The following is a 20,450-nucleotide window of genomic DNA, read 5'->3' on the forward strand; positions in this document are numbered from 1 at the left end:
AGGACAAGGTGTTTTTAAAGTTTTCTTCTACTTGCCTAAGTTATTTCTTCTAATTTCCCTGCCTGCTCCTCTGCCCCTGTTTGAGGCCTTTATTGTTTTAGAGGCTTTTCTCAGATTTATCATAGTCCTTGGCTACTGGCTCATGTTTAAGAGTTGGACAATAAGAAAAACTAATTAGAAAGTCTGTGTGCCATGAGTAGGGCTTGTTCAATTCCAGACTTTACCATAAAGTAATCTGGTTGAGCTGTTTCTTTGTGGAACCCCCCGTATTAGAATATTTTTATTAATTTTTTTTCTTTGAGGCTGATTAGATCTTCAGAGAAGATTCTTCCGGCCCCCTACCATGGAGGGTATAAGCTCATTCATATTGCTTTGGCAGCCTTGCTCCTCTCCATGCATGAGATTTTGTTTAGGAAGGCTGCCTGAGTTAGTGGTTTCCTCTAGTCCAGACTTCCATTTCTCCTCCCTCTAGAGAACAACCTCTGGTAACATGCCTGAGAGGAAAAGGGACAGCTGCTGAGCTATATGGAAGGATTGAGGAGATCTGGAAGGTTCGAAGTATCTCGTCTCTTTCTTCAACAGTTCCTCTTGTTTTTAGGTTGATTCAAGTTCCACGTGTACCTGTTCTTTTCAGTTGCCATACTTTTGGTGGGATCTGCAGTAGAAGTTAAACATTTGCATTGAACTTTCTTGGATCTACTAAGTCATATGTTTGTCCTTCTACTTTCTAAAATGCCTTGTTATTGTCTCTTCTCTCATTCTCTTTGTCTTAAATGGTGTGTGTGTGTGTGTGTGTGAGAGTGTGTGTGTAGCCCTCTACTATCGTTCGGTGTTTCAGGAGAGAGAGGAGGGGCTGATGGCATGCATTTATTTCACTCCAGTACTTGGACCTGTATTGTACAGTGAATGTCAGGGAAGTTACTCTTCAGTTCTCCTCCTGATTCTTTTAGAGCAAATGATAAAACATTTTTCTGTTGACACGTATTGGGCGACAGAGCAAGACCATGTCTCTATTTTTTTTTTTTGAATGATCGTAAAGGAATCCCATGAACAATTATATGCCAGTAAATTAAACCCTGTAGATCAAATGGACAAATTACTAGAAAGGAATGCTGAAGAACATGAAGAAATGTTCAACGGGTAGTTGACATTGTGATTTATTTGCAGGCTGTTACCTTCTCCTCTCAAGGATGCCGTGGAAGTATCAACCTGGAGAAGATGCTATACAATGCAAGAGGTGAACTCTGCTCTTAGTAAAATCCAGCTGGTGGGATATTCTCAGAAAATTGTGAGTGTCCATATTATGTTTCAGTCATTCATGAATTCATATTGTTGTTGTTTGGAAGGATCCTATAGTTAGCTTTTTAAAACTGTTCTGTCGCTGAGGATCCAGAGCCTCTGTTCTTTCCTCCATTCCGCTCAGGATTTTATTGGTGCTCTTTCCCCACCCTCCCATCTCCATCACCGGCCAGCATTCGATGGGCCAGCGTGAAGGGAGTCAGGAGAAAGGCATCTCATCCTGTTCACATTAGAGCAGTGAACAGTACTTTATAGATTTTGGATGAGTGAAACAGGAAGAGAAGAGTTTGCCAAGTATGACTTTTGAGCTCTGACCTAAATGATAAGCCTTCCCATTTCTGCTTGTCAACCTGTGCCACAGCTACTCAGTACAGAACAGCAAGGTCCTAATACCTAATTGAAAATGAAAAAGGAAAGCCAAAGCCTGTGAGTCTTCGGTCTGTTTGGTGATTTTTCATCTTTCCCTTTTAATGTGTGAACCTTGAGTGCCTGGGGACATGGAACAGGGCCAAAGCTTCAGGTGACAAGTAAAGATTATAGGATTGCTTTCTTTTTTTGCCAGTTGATCTCCATCATCTCTCTGTTTTCCTTAAAACTTTCTTGTTTACTTTATTGATTGATTGAGACGGGTCCCACTTTGTCACACAGGCTCGAGTGCAGTGGTGTAAACACGGCTCACTGCAACTTCAACTTCCCGGGCTCAAGTGATCCTCCTGCCACAGCCCCCCAGTTAGCTGGGACTACAGGCATGCGCCACCATGCCCAGCTAATTTTCATATTTTTTTGTAGAGATGCGTTTTCACCATGTTACCGGGCTGGTCTCGAACTCCTGGGCTCATGCAATCAACCGGCCTCAGCCTCCCAAAGTGCTGGGATTACAGGTGTGAGCCATTGCGCCCAGTCTCTGGCTTACTTTAAAATAATTTTTGTTTTTAAACTGAAGATATTTATGTTGTTTTTCTCTGCAGAATTACCTGATGTGACTGTCACTGTAAGCTCATTGCGTGTTCTTACTGTGGTTCTATTTTAGGAGCTTTTTGGTGCGGTCCAGGTGACTCCTCTGAGCTCAGGCTATGCCCTTGGGAGCTCCAACTGGATCATCCAGTCTCATTATGAGAAGGTGTCTTACGTCTCTGGATCTTCCTTGCTTACCACACACCCCCAGGTAGTTCAAAATTCTCTTCTAGTAACTCAGCTTTTTGGTTTCTTAACTCAGATTCAGAATGTATCCAGCGTACCATCAGCCATTTTAAAATCTTCCCAGATTGGTTTTCTGCAGATACTCTCTAGCAAAGGTAGACTATTCGAGTCCCAACATTTCGACCTACAGGTTTCTCTGAAATAGTCCTGCTACCTTGAGGGTCACCGGCAAGGAAAGAAAAAAACTATTCATTTTTTAATTATGAATAAAAATTGTATATTTATGGTATGCATGATGTCTTGATACACGTACACGTTATAGAATGGCTAAGTCAGTGATTGGCAGACCCGCATTTTAATATAGGGAAAAACATGCTGTGCTCTAGTTGGGAACAGTGGGATGTTCTGAGGTGCCATTCTGCATTGTTTTTTCATACCTTCTTTTATAACCAAGTTTCATCTCAAGGTCTAGAGGGGACGTTGCTGTTTTTTCCTGCATCTAGCAGAATTCTGGGCCTTTCCTGCTTATTGAAATCAAAAGCCCATCAATGTCACCATCATCTGCTTCATTGAATCAGAATTTTTTATTGGCAGCTTCTGTCATTCCCTCAGTTCTTCCATTAAAGACAGAAGGGTGACTTGGCTGCCAACTCTTCCACTGTGTCCTATTTAGTTCAAAGCCTTTACAGTACTATTGATGTAATTTCCAGTAAATTATTCTTACAAGGTCTATAAATTTAAAGGGAAAATAAGGTCTTGAAAGTAATGAGCAGCGTACTTAAGTAATTAATTTTAACTTCTAGCTGGCAACCTGTGTTATATGTAAAAAAGAAAAAAATAGATTTTTCTCTATCCACGTAATTGGATTCTGTATTGAATTAGCAAGAATGAGAAAAGTTTTGGTTTGAAAAACTTGATAGTTTAATGCAGATGTTAGCAAATTGTGGCCTGGGCACTATGTGTGGCATGCCCCTGTTTTAGCATATAGTATTTTGTTTAAGTACAGCCATGCCCATTTGTTTATGGATTGTTTATGGCTCAGTATGCACATGGTGGCTCATGCCTGTAATCACAGCATTTTGGGAGGCCAAGGCAAGATGACTGCTTGAGCCCAGGTATTCAAGACCAACCTGGGCAACATAGCAAGAGCCCATCTCTACAAAAAGTTAAAAAACAAAACAATTAGCCAGGTGTAGTGGCATGTGCCTGTGGTCCCAGCTGTTCTAAAGGCTGAGACATGAGGAATACTTCAGCCCAGGAGGTTGAGGCTGCAGTGAGCCATGTTTGTGCCATCGCACTCTAGCCTGGGCAACAGAGCAAGACCCTATCTCAAAAAAAAAAGCATTATAGTGGCAGAATTCTACTTTAAATGTTACAGCAAAGTTTGCTAGTCACTGGTCTACTTGAGTGGAATCCCTACTAACTAGGAAGAATATCACAGGCTGCTGTAGAATCCTGATAAACACAGGGAAATAAGGCTTTGGATTAAGCCAGAGGCAGTAAGAATGGAGAAAAGAGTTAAAACATTGGGGGGTCTTTAATTCAAGAGACATTTGTTGAATTCCCACTATCTTCAGAAAAGGAAGAATAAAAGTTAGGGATCTCATTTCTGCATGTCATTGAGAATACCGTTAATGACCACTAATCCAGTTAACAAGGAAGAGTTGGCAGAGGGCCGTTTGTTGCAGAAGAGGGTAGTGGGTTTCATGAAGGTGAATTTGGGAGAACATTAGACAGATGGAAATATCCAGCTGGAACTGTGATGTGAAGGCAAGTCTGTAGACAAACGGGAGGGTTGTCACAGTTTTAAAATCTAAATAGGCTGGACGTGGTGACTCATGCCTGTAATCCCAGCACTTTGGGAGGCCAGGGCAGGCAGATCTGGAGGTCAGGAGTTCAAGACCAGCCTGACCCACATGGTGAAACCTTGTCTCTACTAAAAATACAAAAATGAGCCAGGCATAGTGGTGTGCACCTGTAATCCCAACTACTTGGGAGGCTGAGGCAGGAGAATTGCTTGAACCCGAGAGGTGGAAGTTGCAGTGAGCCAAGATCACGACATTGCACTCCAGCCTGGGCGACAGAAGGAGACTCCATCTCAAAAAAAAAAAAAAAAAAAAAAAAAAATTAAATAAAGGGCTGAGAGCCAAAGACTGTGCCCTTTACCAACAGACACTGGAAGGAAGACACTGTTGGAACTTTTACCAACAGACACTGGAAGAAAGAAAAATAGTATTGTGTAAGAATGGTTGCATTAAAGGAAAGTTGAGGCCAAAAAGTGTAGCCTTCCACATGGAGAGGAAGAGAGCTGGCCTTTACTGAGCATGGGGTCTCAGTATTTTTTAATTCGATTTTATATTTGTTATAATCACTTTTTTAATTAATTTGACATTTAGCAACCATCCTGAATTCTCTTAATTCTAATATTTATCTATTGATATTCTCTTCCAAGGAAGTACCACTTTTCTCACCTCTCTTCTAACCTTTATGTTTTTTATTCCTTTTTCTCATCCTGTGACTGAGCCTCTTATACTGCGTTGCACTGCAGTGGTGATAGTGGACTCCCTCGTCTTGTGTAAGAATCAAAGGAAAGCTTTTGTAGTTTGCTCGTTAAACATCATGCTTACTGCACCATTTTTATTTGTCAAGCTAAGGAGTGTCTCCTTTATTCCCAACTTTCTGATTTTTTAAAAGTCAGACGTAAGTGTTTTACCTTATCGGATGCTTTTGAGCATGTGAGCAACTTTGATGTTTCTCCTTTGAGACCGTGAATGTAGCAGCAGATTGTAGTGTCGGCTTTTCTCACATTTAACCATCCTGTATTCCTGGGATAAATCTTGCTTGATTACAAGCTATTCTTTTTTTTTTTTTTTTTTGAGACGGAGTTTTGCTCTTGTTACCCAGGCTGGAGTGCAATGGCGTGATCTCGGCTCACCGCAACCTCCACCTCCTGGGTTCAGGCAATTCTCCTGCCTCAGCCTGCTGAGTAGCTGGAATTACAGGCACGTGCCACCATGCCCGGCTAATTTTTTGTATTTTTAGTAGAGACAGGGTTTCACTGTGTTGACCAGGATGGTCTCGATCTCTTGACCTCGTGATCCACCCGCCTCAGCCTCCCAAAGTGCTGGGATTACAGGCTTGAGCCACCGCGCCCGGCCACAATCTATTCTTTTTAAAATGCTCTCCAGGAATCAGTTGGTGAGTATTTCATTGAAGTTTATAATCTATAGTCATAGGTGGAAAATGAGCCCATGTATTATTTTCTTCTGTGTTCATTTGCTGGAAACTAAGGTATGTTAGTCTCAAAAAGTGATTTGGAAGCCTTTCCCTCATTTTCTAATGTCAGAAAAAAAAAAATATGAGATAGGGATTATCTTTTCCTGAAAGCTTGGTCAAATGTTCCATAAAACTGTCTGGACCTGGATTACTGTTACTGAACTATATTTTCTGGGCCAAAATGGCGCCAGAATTTTGGCAGAGATTTGTCCTTTTTGCCTAGGTTTTCAAAATCAGAGGCATAAAGCTATTTACAATCCTCTTTTATTTGTGTAACCTTTTTGTATAGGTCTCTTTCCATTCTAAAGTTTATTTTCACCATCTTGATCAGACTTGCCAGAGGTTTGTCTATATTACTGATTTTATTCAAAAAATAAGTTTTTGGTTTTAGTTGTTTTGGTTGTATTTGCATCCTCTGTTCTGCCCTTTATTTCCTTCCTTCCTGTCTTCCTTCGGATTTACTCTGTTTATTTTGATACTTACCAAGTGGGTTTCAGGCTTTGTTTTTCCATAAACGTGTTTAAAGCAACCGGTTTCTGTACTCTGTTACATTTTTTATACGCAGTGCTGTGTCATTCATCTCTAAGTATGTCATAATATTCTTTATAATGTTCATGATTTCAATAACCAAAGGTTATTTTACAGTTTGTTTGTTTGTTTCTAGTCCATTCAGTCTGATTAGACATAGGATTAGAGGAACTTTTTTTAAGGATATGTTTCAGAATTCTAATGTTTTGCATTATAATAAACATATCCTGAGGTATCGAAATTTAATCACTGTTGGGTAAAATTTTTCTTTATGTATTTGAGTTTTTTTGCGTCATTCAAGTCTTTTATCTTTGCTTAGCTACTGATTTCTGAAAAGAGTATGTTACTTGTTGATTTATTTATTTCTCACTGTAGTTTTACCAGTTTTTACTTTTTATATTTATAAGCTGTATGCTCAGGAGTCTGTATATTCATGATCATTGTATTTTATTGATCAGGTATTCTTTTTTATCAGGATGCTTCAATGCTTTCTTTTTTTTCTATAAAAACTGCATTAAAAGCCAAGAGACTTTTTCTCATTTCATATGTGCCTGTGTTTTCTTTTTCTTTCTTTCTTTTTTTTTTTTTTTTTATTTTAGGCGAGGTCTGGCTCTGTCCCTCATATGTGCAGTAGCACAGTCTCGGCTCACTGCAGCCTCTGCCTCTGGGATTCAAGCAGTCCTCCCACCTTAGCCTCCCAAGTAGCCGGGACTACAGACACATGCCACCATGTAGAGACAGGGTCTCCCTATATTGCCCATGCTGTCTCAAACTCCTGGGCTCAAGTGATCCATCCACCTTTGGCCTCCCAAAGTGCTGGGATTACAGGCATGAGCCACTGTGCTTGGCCAGGATTTTTTTTAATCTAATGTGTTTTTGTTGGTGAGCCTGTTTATGTTTCTTGTGAAGACTGTCATAGTTCTGCTGTCTTCTTTCATGTTTTTAGTTCATTCTTTCCCCAGTTTTTTTTTTTTGCCTTCCTTTAGAAGGGTAAATTTCCTTCTGTATGTGTGAAAATTCACATTTTAGTTTTATTCTTCTGAGTTATTTTTTTTTTCTTTGAGACAAAGTTTCACTCTGCCACCGGGCTGGAATGCAATGGCATGATCTCAGCTCACTGCAACCTCTGCCTCCCGGGTTCAAACGATTCTCCTGCCTCAGCCTCCTAAGTAGCTGAGACTACAGACATGCTCCACCACGCCCAGCTAATTTTTGTATTTTTAATAGAGATGGGGTTTCACCATGTTGACCAGGATGGTCTTCATCTCTTGACCTTGTGATCCGCCCCCCTCGCCTCCCAAAGTGCTGGGATTATAGGTGTGCACCACCATGCCCGGCCTCTTGGTTTATTTTTCTGTTACTATCTTATTTATCAGTATCTGTGTCTTTCCCTGCAAAGCCACGCTGTCCTCTTGTCTCCTCCATCTTTCTCCCTTCCTTTGCACACCATACCCCATGCCCACCATGGTGAAACCATCTACAGTTTTATTCTGGGTCATTTAGAATATACATAGAATGGTGAATATATTCATTATTGCAATAACGGTGATCTTCATTGAGATACGTTGTAAGTTTTTCAACCTTACGTTCCACACACAGGATCTTATGACATCCTGCTAGATTGACTTTTCTTTTTTCCAGAAATGCTTGACGAAGGGGAATCTAGGGGGTCTTGAAGTGGTAAGCTTTTGGCCTTGAATTACTAAGAATATTTTTAATTTTTTTCTCATATTTAATGATAGCTTGCATGGATTAAAAATTGAAGGCAAAAAACTTTGACATGATAAGGCTTTGGAAATACGACTTCATTTTCCACTTGTGTCTCTTGTTGTCATTAAGAACTCTGACGCCGTTTGGATTTGTGTTCCATTATATGGGATATCTGCTTTTAGAATTTTCACATTAATATTTGTGAGTTTTACAGTGATTTCTCTTCAGTGTGTTTTTCCTGTTAGTGTGGTATCTGTGACGTCTTCCAAACTCCTTTAACTTAAAAAAATTCTTAGTCATTTCTTAAATTACTTACTCCTGGTTTTCTTTTTATGGAATTTCTAGTATGTAGATCCTTACACATCTCTTTCCTTGTGTATTTCCTGTCTACTTCATGAAACCTCCGGAAGAAAATCTGCTAGCTCCTGAATGCATTCTTGCTTCTCAGCCTGTGTATTCAACTCTTCATTTCCACAATTACACTTTTGTCACAGTACTTCTGGTTGTTTCTCTTTATACTTGCTCATTTTAATCTCCCGGTGTGTATTTTTGGGGACATTTTAATACATGTATTCCTACTCTATCTGGTTCACTAATTCTGCCACAGGTTTAAGGGCACGTTTTAGCTCACCGTGAGCAGTAGAAACTGCTTTCCTCAGCGGTCTTGTTGGATTCCCTGGAAGCTCTTCTTGCTTCAACCACAGGGACCCCCTCCCATGCCTCTGCTTCAGACCTTGTTTCTCCTGAAGGTATCTCCCTGACTTGTCACCATTTTGCCCTTGTGGTGTGAGGGAGCAGGCAAGGAGTGTCGGGTGGTCTGTGAACCTCCATCCTGCTGTTCTGGTATTTTCATTCTCATAGGAGGCTGGAACCGGCCACGATCTGCCAACTGTAATATGAAGGACAGAAAAAAGGCCAAAGAGTTTTTACCCAGCCTGTCCTCCACCCGCAGTAGTGGCATTTGCCTGACATTTTCTCCCCATTCCAAGACCCTCAGTTTCCCCAAGAAGTTATTCCAATTTGGTTTAGTTTCTCAAATTTGTCAGCTGTCCTTCTGAGCACCTCTGTCCCTCAGTTTACATTCTGGGAGTGTGGCAGAGCACAGTGGCTCATGCCTATAATCCCAGCCCCTGGGGAAGCCAAGGTGGGAGGATCACTGGAGCTCAGGAGTGTTTGAGATCAGCTTGGACAACACAGTGGGATCCTGTCTCTGTAAAAAATCAAAGAGGCTGGGTGGCACACGCCTCTGGTCCCAGCTACTCGGGATGCTGAGGTGGGAGGATCAGTTGAGTCAGGGAGGTTAGGCTACAGTGAGCTGTGACTGCACCAATGTGTCCCAGCCTGGGCAACCGAGCGAGACCCTGTCTCTAAATAAATAAATAAACATAAAAATAGATTCTGGGAGCATGCCAGCAGCTCATGCCCATGTGTGGTCTTGTTGGGAGCCATAATAGATGCCTTATTTTGAAATAATACTATTTTCTTCTATTTCTGATTAGAAAATTTTAATTTGTATTTATTGCAGTAATTCTGGAAAATACAAAAATCTCAGAGAAGAGATTAAAAATTATACGAATCCTAACATTAAGAGCTGTTTGCAGCCTGCTTTTCTCCTCTTTCTGGTGAACTGTAGAGTAAACTTTCCTTAGGTCATCGTGGATTCTACCACATGACGTTTGATATCTGCCTGGTGGTCTGTCAGGTGGCTATACCATGAAATGTTTAACTCTCTCTCACTGTTAGACATTTAAAGGTTTTGAGCTTTTTTTCCTGAAAAAAAATCTTACTTCAAACAGTTGTACACTCTGCCCAGAAAGAGGGCCCAGGGCACAGATTAAAAGTGATAATACTAATAGAACAAAACAACCAGCACCTGTTGGAAAGATCCCATGCATGTATTGGCAGTAACAGCAAGCACTTCTGATTATTGGAGCCCTGGCCTTTCTGGCCCTGGAAATCAAATTAATGGATTTGCTTGTGGCTTGTGAAGCTGTATGCGAATACTACGTTTTGTATTATGTTGGTTTGAAAAGGCAACATAATAGTCCTGTTATTTCAATAGCTTCTTGGCTATTCTGCCTCGCCTCAGGGGTACACTTGAATTTTAGATGTGAAATTTCCCAGCATAGTATAGCAAAGGCTACATATACCTGGACATTAGGGCTTAGTTTTATTATTTATTTTTCTTTTGAGACAGTCTCATTCTGTTGCCCAGGTTAGATTGCAGTGGCATGATCATGGCTCACAGCAACCTCAGACTCTCCAGGCTCAGATGATCCTCCCACCTCAGCCTCTTAAGTAGCTGAGACTGTAGTGCACCAGCACACCTGTGTGGTTTTTTTCGGGTTTTTTTTTTTTTTTTTTTTTTTTTTTTTTTTTTTTTTTGTAGAAACAGGGTTTTGTCACATTGCCCAAGCTGGTCTCAAACTCATGGATTCAAGTGATTCACCCACCTCAGCCTCCCAAAGCGCTGAGATTACAGGCATGAGCCACCACCCCTGGCCTGGTTAGTTTCTAATAGTGTGTGACACTGATGTTCTTCCAAGGCTGAGATTTGAAGTATGGAAAATTGTGGGGCATGGTAGAGTGTTTTATTCTTTACTCTTGGCCATATGTTTTCATTTGTGTTTAGGTGTAGTTTGTTTATTGTTTTGATCTTTTCTCATCCTTCTGACCACAAAAGAGATCTGGAAAAGTATTCATCCTACCCCTTTAGCTCTCACCTGAAGGCCTTGAAGACTCTCCAACACTTTGGTCTCTGGCCTGGAGTAAATTTGGGAAATGAAACACAGCCAGTCAGTGGGCTGTTTCCTTCCCATATAACTTTTGGCCTTGAAGCTAAGACGCATGGTTCTCTGGTTTCTAAAGCTCCTGGGGCTGTGAGGGAGAAGGAGAGGGCAGATGATTTGAAAGCAAGGGTTCCACAGGGGGCTATCTGCCTTAGAGCAGTGGTTCTTAACATTTTCTGGGTCATTAACTAAAAGCCTGTTAGTAAGAATGTGATGAAAACTACTCCAAAGAAAGAAATGAAACATCCATGTACATTGAGGCGGACTTCGCTTTTTGTTTCTGGATACCCTGAGTTATGGAGTCCTCAGAGGCCCATTGTTTTTTATCTCTGGCTTAGAGTTTTGGAAAGAATTTGTTTAAGAAATGAAATAAAAGAAAATGAATGTTTCGGATCGATGTGGTGCCATCAAAGAAATAAAAAGATAAAAATAAAGAAAAGAAAATGAATTGGCCTTTTCCACCCCGTCATTCTCCGAGCTTATGATGTTTTATTCTTCGCTATGGGAATTTGTTCTTATCCATGGGGGTGGAAGGCGGTGGTTGGCTTATGAGAAGGTCTCCTAGAGCTGGCACATTTCCTGCCCCTGTACACTTCATGATCCTTTTCCCTTTGAAGGTCAGGGGAATGCTCCTATTGGCTCATTTTCTTGGGATCTTAAAGACTCTGGCACTGGTCGAACCCAGTGGCTCACACTTGTAAACCCAGCACTTTTGGCGGTCGAGACAGGAGGATCACTTCAGCTCAGGAGTTCAAGACCAGCCTGGGCAACATGGCAAAATTCCATCTCTACAAAAAATACAAGAAATTAGCTGGCCATGGTGGCACGTGCCTGTGGTCCCAGCTACTTGGGTAGCTGAGTTGGGAGCTACCCAAGTGCAAGGAGGCTGAGGCTGCAGTGAGCTGAGATCACACTACTGCACTCCAGTCTGAGCAACAGAGCAAGATTCTGTCTCAAAAACAAATAAATAAGTAAAGACTGTGGCAGTAATTGATGCAGTTTCTTCTCTTAAATCTAAAGAAGATCATCTTAAATTTGGATTTCTTGAATCAATTTTTTTTGTTTTGTGTGTTTGTGTGTGTGTGTGTGTGTGTGTGTGTGTGTGTGTGTGTGTTTACACACAGTCCTCTGTCACTCAGGCTGGAGTGCAGGGGTGGGATCTCAGCTCACTGCAGCTTCTGCCTCCTTGACTTAAGAGATTCTCCCATCTCAGCCTTCTCAGTAGCTAGAAGTTTAGGCGGACACCACCATGCCAGGCCAGTGTTTTTGTGTTTTTTTGTGGAGTTGGGGTTTTGCCATGTTGCCCAGGCTGGTTTCGAACTCCTGGGCTCAAATGATCTACCTGCCCGAGCTTCCCAAAGTTCTGGGATTACAGGCATGAGCCACTGCGCCCAGCTGAGTCGAATTTTTAAGAACTAAGGCAGTTGCTGGGGAGGTTTGTTTTGTTTTTTGTATTGTTTTCTTCCCCCTGAATTTCCCCAGTACTATGCTCTGATCTGGAAGCTCTACAGTAAAAGCTAAACCTAATGGCGGCAAGGGCAGCAGGGAAGCTGAGCTACTAATAGTCCGTGGATCAGTTGGAGGTTGGTCCCACGAAGCAAGGAGCGGGAGACTGGACAATTTGCTGGCCCTCCACCTGTTTCCTTCCACTCCTGGTGTCTTGTTTGTGTTATCTAGCTGTACAGCTTCTCTCTGCTGAATATTTCCTTCTTCCTGAAATAATGTGTACCATTATGTGCATTTGTTTAGTTGTTCGTTCATTACCGCATGTAGTTAGTGATATTCCTAAACCCATACTTGTGGGAACAGAGTATGCAAGGCTGTAGAAGAAACATGAAATTCACAGAAGGTGTAATGGGGGAGCAGGTGTGTACATACAGAACTTTTCTCCAGGGTGCGGGTGATCAGTTGAGTGGATCTGCTGCTTCCATCTCCTCACCTGCCATGATGTTATAATTTGTTTCTCTGTGTCTGGACTGCTACCTGGGCCTTAAAAGTTTTCTCTGCTTGCTCTCACTGCCCTCCTTTAGTGAAATCTCCTAATTGCTGTTACCAGAATGTCATTTGCAGCTTCAGACTGTTGGCTCCTCCCTGCTCGCCCTGTCCATGGGCATGATGCTGACCTTTTTCGCCCCTTACCAATTGCATTGTCTTTACTTGACTCCTTTCTCTGGCCCAAAGTACACTCTCCATCCTGGCCGAGTAGATTCATTTGGTGTCTGCACTCTGCCTTCCCCTGGCCCTCCAGGCGTGTCTTCCGCCCCTTCTGCAGTGGGCAGTGCTTCCTCTCACCTTCCTGGCTCCCACTGCACTCTCTCCCAGTATGAAATTCTCATGTTTTCTACCAGACCGTGTTGTTTTTATGTATTTGTCTGTTCAGCAAACGTTTGTGTAGTAAATGCTGTCTGCCAGGCATTTTGCTAGGCAACGGGGAAACAATGTTCTTTCCTTCACGGAGCTTCAGAGTCCCGTGGGGACACAGACAAGTAAATGGTACTTGAAGTTTGGAGTGATCAGTTCTGAGATGGAAAGTATTAGATGCCCCAGGGCACATGTTAAAGGGACAGCTTGGTATAGGGGAAGGGAGTTATGTCTGGGAGATGTTCCAAAGGCAGTGAGTGACCCATGCTGTTGAAACTGAGTCTTAAGTTCCTTAGCCAAGGAAGAAAAGAGAACTGGAGCAAAACGTCATCTGCCAAAAAGCCGTGTATTACTGATCTCACCTGGCCTGGTGCAGCTGGCTAATGGGCATTCCTCTTGGCATCTGTATACTCAGTGCAAACTCTTAAAATGTGCATGATACTTTCTGTGGCTTTTTGAAAAATCTGTTTTTAAAAATTATGCATAAATGTTTTCTTCAACTGGATTATATGCTTCTAGGGACCAGGTCTTCTTCTTCTCAGGCCTTGTGCCATGCATTCAATCAAAATGAAGCATCAGAGGCCTGACACCATGGCCACAGCCCTCTTAGGCTTGGGGTTTATCAAAATATTGTTCCTCCGGTTTGTGATAGCAACAGGAGGCAGCCAATGCCTGGGCAGACAGGAGTGGGTACCCAGTGCAACCCTACCTCCAAGTGGAAGACAGTTTCAAGCCTGAAAGCCAAGCTACAAGTTAAATCTTTGGACCAGATTGAGAATCTGTCTTCCTGTTTGGTGCACTTTTCCCCTGATTGATCCCTACCCTTCACCTGTTTGACATATACCTACCCTTTCCTAATTGGTTTTCTGTACTGTGAGATCCATCTTTTAGTGGTATCTTTGCTTTAACCTTTTTTGTATACTCACAAACCAGTCAGCATGCATGCCCAATCCTCTGCCTGTAAAGACCCCAGATCCAGTCAATAAGAGGAGAGAACCACCTGACTGCAGGGCAGGGGACCACCCCCACATCCCCTCTCTGCTGATAGACGTTCTGTCGCTCAATAAAATTCTTCTTTGCCCTCCTTACCCTTCAATGTTCATTGTATTCTCATTCTTCTTGGGTGCTGTACAAGAGCTCGGGAACCACTGAGCAATAACAGATAAGCTGCGGCACACTCGTGTGGCTGAGTGAGGCCCGGGTGAGGCGTCACTGGCCAGGGGTCTCCAGCTTGCAAAGTGACCAAGGAAAAAAATCAGTTGTTTGTAACTGTCAACTTTATAAGGTATTTTTAGTTGGTACTTGGACAAGATGGGTTTTTCTTTGTGTGTGTGTTTGAACAAAATGTTCCAGTGGTCATTGACACGTGTAATCTATACATTTGCCCTGTTGTGGTGAAATGGAGATGTCTGAGGCATCAGCTTGGTTTGGGGAGTGTCACTAGAAGCCTTTTAAGCCTGCTTCTTCACAGTAGCCCTGGGAATCAACAAGAAATGTCTCTGAGTTAAGGGCTAAAATTACCAACATCCAGTCTGACCTGATCATGAGGTTATCTGACAACGGTTCCAACTCGGTGACTGTAGCACTGCCTCTGTCTGTTTGTTGGTGGTCATTTAATTTTCAAAGGAAGAAGATGCTGATGGCTAAGGTTAAGAGGTAATGTTTTCAGAGTTTGCTCTGCGTTATTGTTTCTGTCTGGATCAATAGTTCTTTTGTGTTGTTTGAGAGAGAGAGAGTCTTGCTCTGCTGCCCAGGCTGAAGTACAATGGTGTGAATGAACATAGTTCACTGTACCCTCAAATGTTGAGCTCACATGTGCATCAGTAGTTCTTAATCTTTTGGGGGTCATGGCCTTGTTTCACCACTGAGTTACATTTATAGAAAGTATACACAGAGGCTGGGCAGGGTGGCTCGTTTACGTCATAATTCCAGCACTCTGGGGGGCCAAGGCAGGCAGGTCACTTGAAGTCAGGAGTACAAAACCAGCCTGGCCAACATGGTGAAAACTTGTCTCTACTAAAAATACAAAAATTAGTCAGGCTTGGTGGCGAGCACCTGTAATCCCAGCTACTCGGCAGGCTGAGGCAGCAGAACCACTTGAACCTACATTGCAGTGAGCCAAGATGGCACCACTGCACTCTAGTCTGGGCAACAGAGCTGTCTCAAAAAAATAAGAAAAGTATACACAGAATTGTATATACCATTTCAGAAGTTTCCTGGGTCCTCTAAAGTCCCTGGTCTCCCTTCAGCTCTCAGGATTATTATTGGCTTATTCGAACAAGGTCCATATAAAATGGTTGCCATCTTAAGGTAATTGTGCTACCCATTGATGCTAGGTTCCTTTGTCACCATTCAAGTTTCTTTCCAGTTGATACTCACACATGAGAAACAATCCGAGGCCCCTTACACTTCTGCTGCTAAGAATCACTGTGCTGTACTTCCCTTCCTCTCTTCTCTGGAAACAATGGATACATATGTATTTGTTGGAGAAGTACAAATAGACGAGTTCTGGCCAAGCAGAGAAAACGCTCTTACATCCATTGGAATATACTCGTGCAAATAGAAAATAGAAGCTATTCACATACAGCTGTCTCCACCACTGGTCTTTTCCTGTGTCCATATTAAAGAAATATTTTTCAGGATATAAACCTGCCTATAACATATGACCAAAATTATGTTATTTAAAAAATAATGAAGCTCATGTATCCATGCTTATATATAAGAGAAGGTGAAAGGAAAATACTCAAAAGGCACAGCTACTCAGAGACCACCATACAGATGATGAGACTTTGCTTTATTTGGAATTTTATTTATTGTGAAATCGGGTGGGACAGAAAAAAGAGGCGGAAGCCTTCTTAGTAAAGTGTGTTGCTGGCTTTTTTCTTCTGAGGATCCACGGGGTACTTTCAGTGGAGATGAAGAAAGGATGTGTTACAGATGGAAGCCTTTCTGAGCTCTCCTGTGAGCTCTCCAGCTTCTCCATCCATGGGCCCTCATTTTGGTTTCTTATTTTAATCTTAATTTATTTAGAAAGGGTAATATTTTTTTAAATGCTCTGAAAACAATCAAAATTAAATTCAAGCTGTGGTGAGTAAAAATAAAAACATAGCATCCTAAGAATCACAGAGTAGTGTGTCCTGGGATTTTCTAGTTCACAAGAAGATCGTGGATGTTAACCTTTAAGACTTATAGAAGCCATTTCAGGGAGATGAGTCAAGAACCAACTCAGAGCCTTGACTGAGATCATGAGGCTGGTCATGGAATTGGGAGTAGATTTGACCCTCTAATTCCCAATCCAGGGTTCTTTGTGGCTTCTATGGCACTAGGACTTAGTGTAAATTTCCTTACGTCTTTGAGTCCCAGCTTCCATATTCCCATAGCGTATGTTTGTTTCCTGTGCTTCAAAATTCCTTTGAGAATCAAATTCTATAATGTGTGCTTCTCAAAGTGTGATTCCCCAGGCCAGCAAGGGTAGCATCTCTTGGGAATGTAGATTCTCAGGCCCCACCCGAATCTGAATCTGAAACTCTGGGAGTGGGCCCAGCAATCCATGTTTTAGCACAGCCCTCAGGGGATTCTGACTCACGTGAAGCTTGGAAACCACTGATGATGTGTGAGATAGCATTTAGAAAATAAGAAAGCATTACAGAAATGTCAGATACCTTGTTTTAACGGGGGTAAAATGTATATATGGTAAAACACAAATATCTTAAATGTACAAAACTGAATTCTGATATGATATAATCACTGCCCCAGTGAAGCTATAGAACTTGTCCATCCCTCCATAGAGCTCCCTCATGCCTCCTTTCATCAGTCCCCACCCACCTTAGGCAGCCAATGGTTAAGTGGTTAAGGACCAACTACCCTTTAGAGAACCCGACAGAACTTGATGATGGTTAAACGTAGAGCAATGTCTGTGTTCTCTTATTCCTTCACTGTTTGTAGGTAATGTTCCTTTTAAAATTGCTAACCATATTTCTCTGTTCTTTTTCAGCCCATGGACCAAGCTTCTCTCAAAAACAGCGATGTTCTTGTTCTGACAGGCCTTACCCAGATCCCCACTGCAAACCCAGATGGCATGGTGGGAGAGTTCTGCAGCAACCTAGGTGTGCAGCCATCTCTCATCTAATGTTGGATGGTCTATCTTGGATTTATTTTACAATAATAAATGTAATACTTTACAATAATGGGGGAAGGAAGGAGTGCTTACAGGCTAGCAGCTGTCAGTTTAAGGGAGGCGGTACAGCTTTGCAGATAATAGTGCAGAAAAGAGTGTTACACTTTGAATTCACAACGGCGATATAGTGAACAGTTTATATATAATATAATATAGAATTATTTTGTCATATATATATATATATATATATATATATATTTTTTTTTTTTTTTTTTTTTTTTTTGAGATGAAGTCTTGCTCTGTCACCGAGGCTGGAGTGCAGTGGCGTGATCTTGGCTCACTGCAACCTCCGTCTCCTGGGTTCAAGCAATTCTCCTGCCTCAGCCTCCGGAGTAGCTAAGATTGCAGGTGTGTGCCACCACACCTGGCTAATTTTTGTATTTTTAGTAGAGATGGGGTTTGACCATGTTGGCCGGGCTGGTCTGGAACTCCTGACCTCAGGCAATCCGCCCACCTCCGCCTCCCAAAGTGCTGGGATTACAGGCATGAGCCACCGCGCCTGGCAAAACAGGTATATTTATTTCCCCACTAATATTTAGTTGGTTTGATTTTTTCTTCTTTTGGGAAAAGACTAAGAGAGCTGTGGGGCATTTTCTACCTGGAAGAAATTTATTTTCCTTTTTCTATAACTGTCACTAACTCTGGAAGTTCTGCCTCTCATTTAGACAAATAGATTGGTTACTGTCTTAGTTTGAGCTGCTGTAACAAAATACCACGGACATTAACTTCTCACAGTTCTGGAGACTGGGAAGTCTGAGATCAGGGTGTCAGCGTAGGCGTTTCTTGATGTAGATTACCACGATCTTGCTCTATATACATGGATAGCACTGTTCTTTGAAATTTCACTTAGCCATGCTAATAAACCTAGTCTGTTTTTGTTCTTTGATACTAACCTAAAGGTAATTTATTTGTACCTTAGAAAAATAATTGGAATAATCTCAAATAGAGTCTTGTGTGTGTGTGTGTGTGTGTGTGTGTGTGTGTGTGTGTGTGTGTTTGTTTGTTTGTTTATGACCTAGAATCATTGACTCAGAGAACTGCAGGCTTGAAAGGAACCTTACATCTAATTTGGTCTCACAGAGTGGGGTCCACGTCTTAAGATCAGTGGGGTTACTTATTAAAAATACATGTTTGGGCCAGGTGCGGTGGCTCAAGCCTGTAATCCCAGCACTTTGGGAGGCCAAGGCGAGTGGATCACAAAGTCAAGAGATCGAGACCATCCTGGTCAACATGGTGAAACCCCATCTATACTAAAAATACAAAAAATTAGCTGGGCATGGTGGCACGTGCCTGTAATCCCAGCTACTCAGGAGGCTGAGGCAGGAGAATTGCCTGAACCCAGGAGGCAGAGGTTGCGGTGAGCCAAGACCGCGCCATTGCACTCCAGCCTGGGTAACGAGGGAAACTCCGCCTCAAAAAAAAAAAAATTACATGTTTGGGGGCCAGGCCCTAACTTAGACCTAGTAAGTCAGAAAGTCAGACTCTCTGGGGAAAGGAGATGCCTGGAGATAAAGCTGCATTTTCAACATGTTCTCTGGCATTTTTCACACAAACCGAAGCTTGAAAACTACTGATCTCATTCATTATTTTCATGTAACTGATGTAGAAACTGAGGCCAAGGAAGGTTGTAGCAGCTTTATTGTGGTCCCTTGGGTTGGGACAAAGGATTCGAGCCATGCCCTTGAGCTATGACCAGCGATGTTGATTTTCTCCACTGCACCATCCTCTAGAAATAACAAGTCCACCAGCACTCAGGTTACAGCAGCAATATGAGCTGAATATTTAAAGTATAGGGGATTTTCCTGCAGACAAATGTTAATGAAAGAAAATCAAATACTATCTCGTTACTGCAGACAAATGGTAAACAGAAGAACCCAGCCTATCTCCTTATAGGTCATTCAGCCATGGTCAGAGACTGAACAGAGACAAATCCAGCACATTTTTGAGCAGACTCTGAAACAGGAAGGAGCTTGGAGGCTCTGTCCTGAAGCTTAGCTGACATCGGGAAAAACCCAAACCTCTAATCACATACTCTTTTCCCAGGGACCTAGATTAGACAATGATGAAAAAATAGGTCTCTGCCTATAGCATCCCCTGCTTTGGTGTGTTCTTCAAAAGAAGCAGATGATTAGACACGTGAGTGAATCTTGAAAACAGAAGTAGGAAAACAAATGCAAATCCTACTTGACAAGTTATAGTCTGTCTTTGTAACACCGTCCTTTTGATGCGATGTTTTTTTTCTCTTCTGGCATCCACTTTTCTAGCTCTGACAGTCCGGAATGGAGGAAACGTGTTGGTTCCCTGCTATCCTTCTGGAGTGATCTATGACCTCCTGGAGTGCCTGTATCAGTACATAGACTCGGCCGGGCTCTCCAGCGTCCCCCTCTACTTCATCTCCCCTGTGGCTAACAGTTCACTGGAGTTTTCCCAGATTTTTGCTGAGTGGTATGTCAGTGTTTTTTTCTATAAATTTTATTTGATTCAGGACATTCAAGCAGTAAGAATAAAAATAATCTGTTTTTTTTTCCTCACAATACTATGGAAATTTCATTTTGGTGTTTTTCTGTGTCTGTGATGAGAAGATGGCATTATTAAAAGTCAAATCGGTTGCATTGCTAAGTTTAGAGTAATAGTGGTAAAAGACAGAAGGATGCAAGGACCTTAGTACAGCACTTTCAAAATTGGTAACAAAACGTTATATACTTCTCACATGTCACCCTCTGCCTGTTGCTGGGTGAAATGACATTCTAAAAGTTAAACAAGTTTTCAAGCCCAAGCTCATGTTGTCTAAAGTGTCTAGTACAAAATCTGAGAAGAAAACTAGACTTTTTTTTTTTTTTTTTTTTTTTTGAGACAGAGTCTCACTCTGTTGCCCAGGCTGGAGTGCAGTGACATGATCTTGGCTCACTGCAATCTGTGCCTCCCAAGTTCAAGCAGTTCTCCTGCCTCAGCCTGCCAGGTAGGGGAGATTACAGGCACTCGCCACCACTCTGGCTAATTCTTGTATTTTTAGTAGAGACAGGGTTTCACCATGTTGGTCAGGCTGGTCTCAAACTCCTAACCTTGTGATCCGCCCACCTCGGCCTCCCAAAGTGCTGGGATTAGACGCGTGAGTCAATGCACCTGGCCGGAAAAACTAGATTTTAAAAAATTGAAGTAATATGATATTT

At 42.1% G+C, this 20,450-nt stretch overlaps 1 protein-coding gene across 6 annotated transcripts in view; it reads left to right on the top strand.

The window, feature by feature from the left end:
- The window catches only part of INTS9 (integrator complex subunit 9), a 124,401-nt gene that overhangs the window by 78,436 nt on the left and 25,515 nt on the right, over positions 1 to 20,450 (top strand). For all 6 annotated transcript variants that reach the window (XM_035269627.3, XM_002756798.7, XM_035269626.3 and 3 more), the window contains 4 exons: positions 1,168 to 1,288; positions 2,330 to 2,464; positions 17,098 to 17,209; positions 19,545 to 19,725. In XM_035269627.3, the coding sequence (XP_035125518.1) occupies positions 1,168 to 1,288; positions 2,330 to 2,464; positions 17,098 to 17,209; positions 19,545 to 19,725 (549 nt within the window). The remainder of the gene's footprint in view (positions 1 to 1,167; positions 1,289 to 2,329; positions 2,465 to 17,097; positions 17,210 to 19,544; positions 19,726 to 20,450) is intronic.

Source organism: Callithrix jacchus, chromosome 13 (genome assembly GCF_049354715.1).
Source record: "Callithrix jacchus isolate 240 chromosome 13, calJac240_pri, whole genome shotgun sequence".
Classification (NCBI taxonomy): domain Eukaryota; kingdom Metazoa; phylum Chordata; class Mammalia; order Primates; family Cebidae; genus Callithrix; species Callithrix jacchus.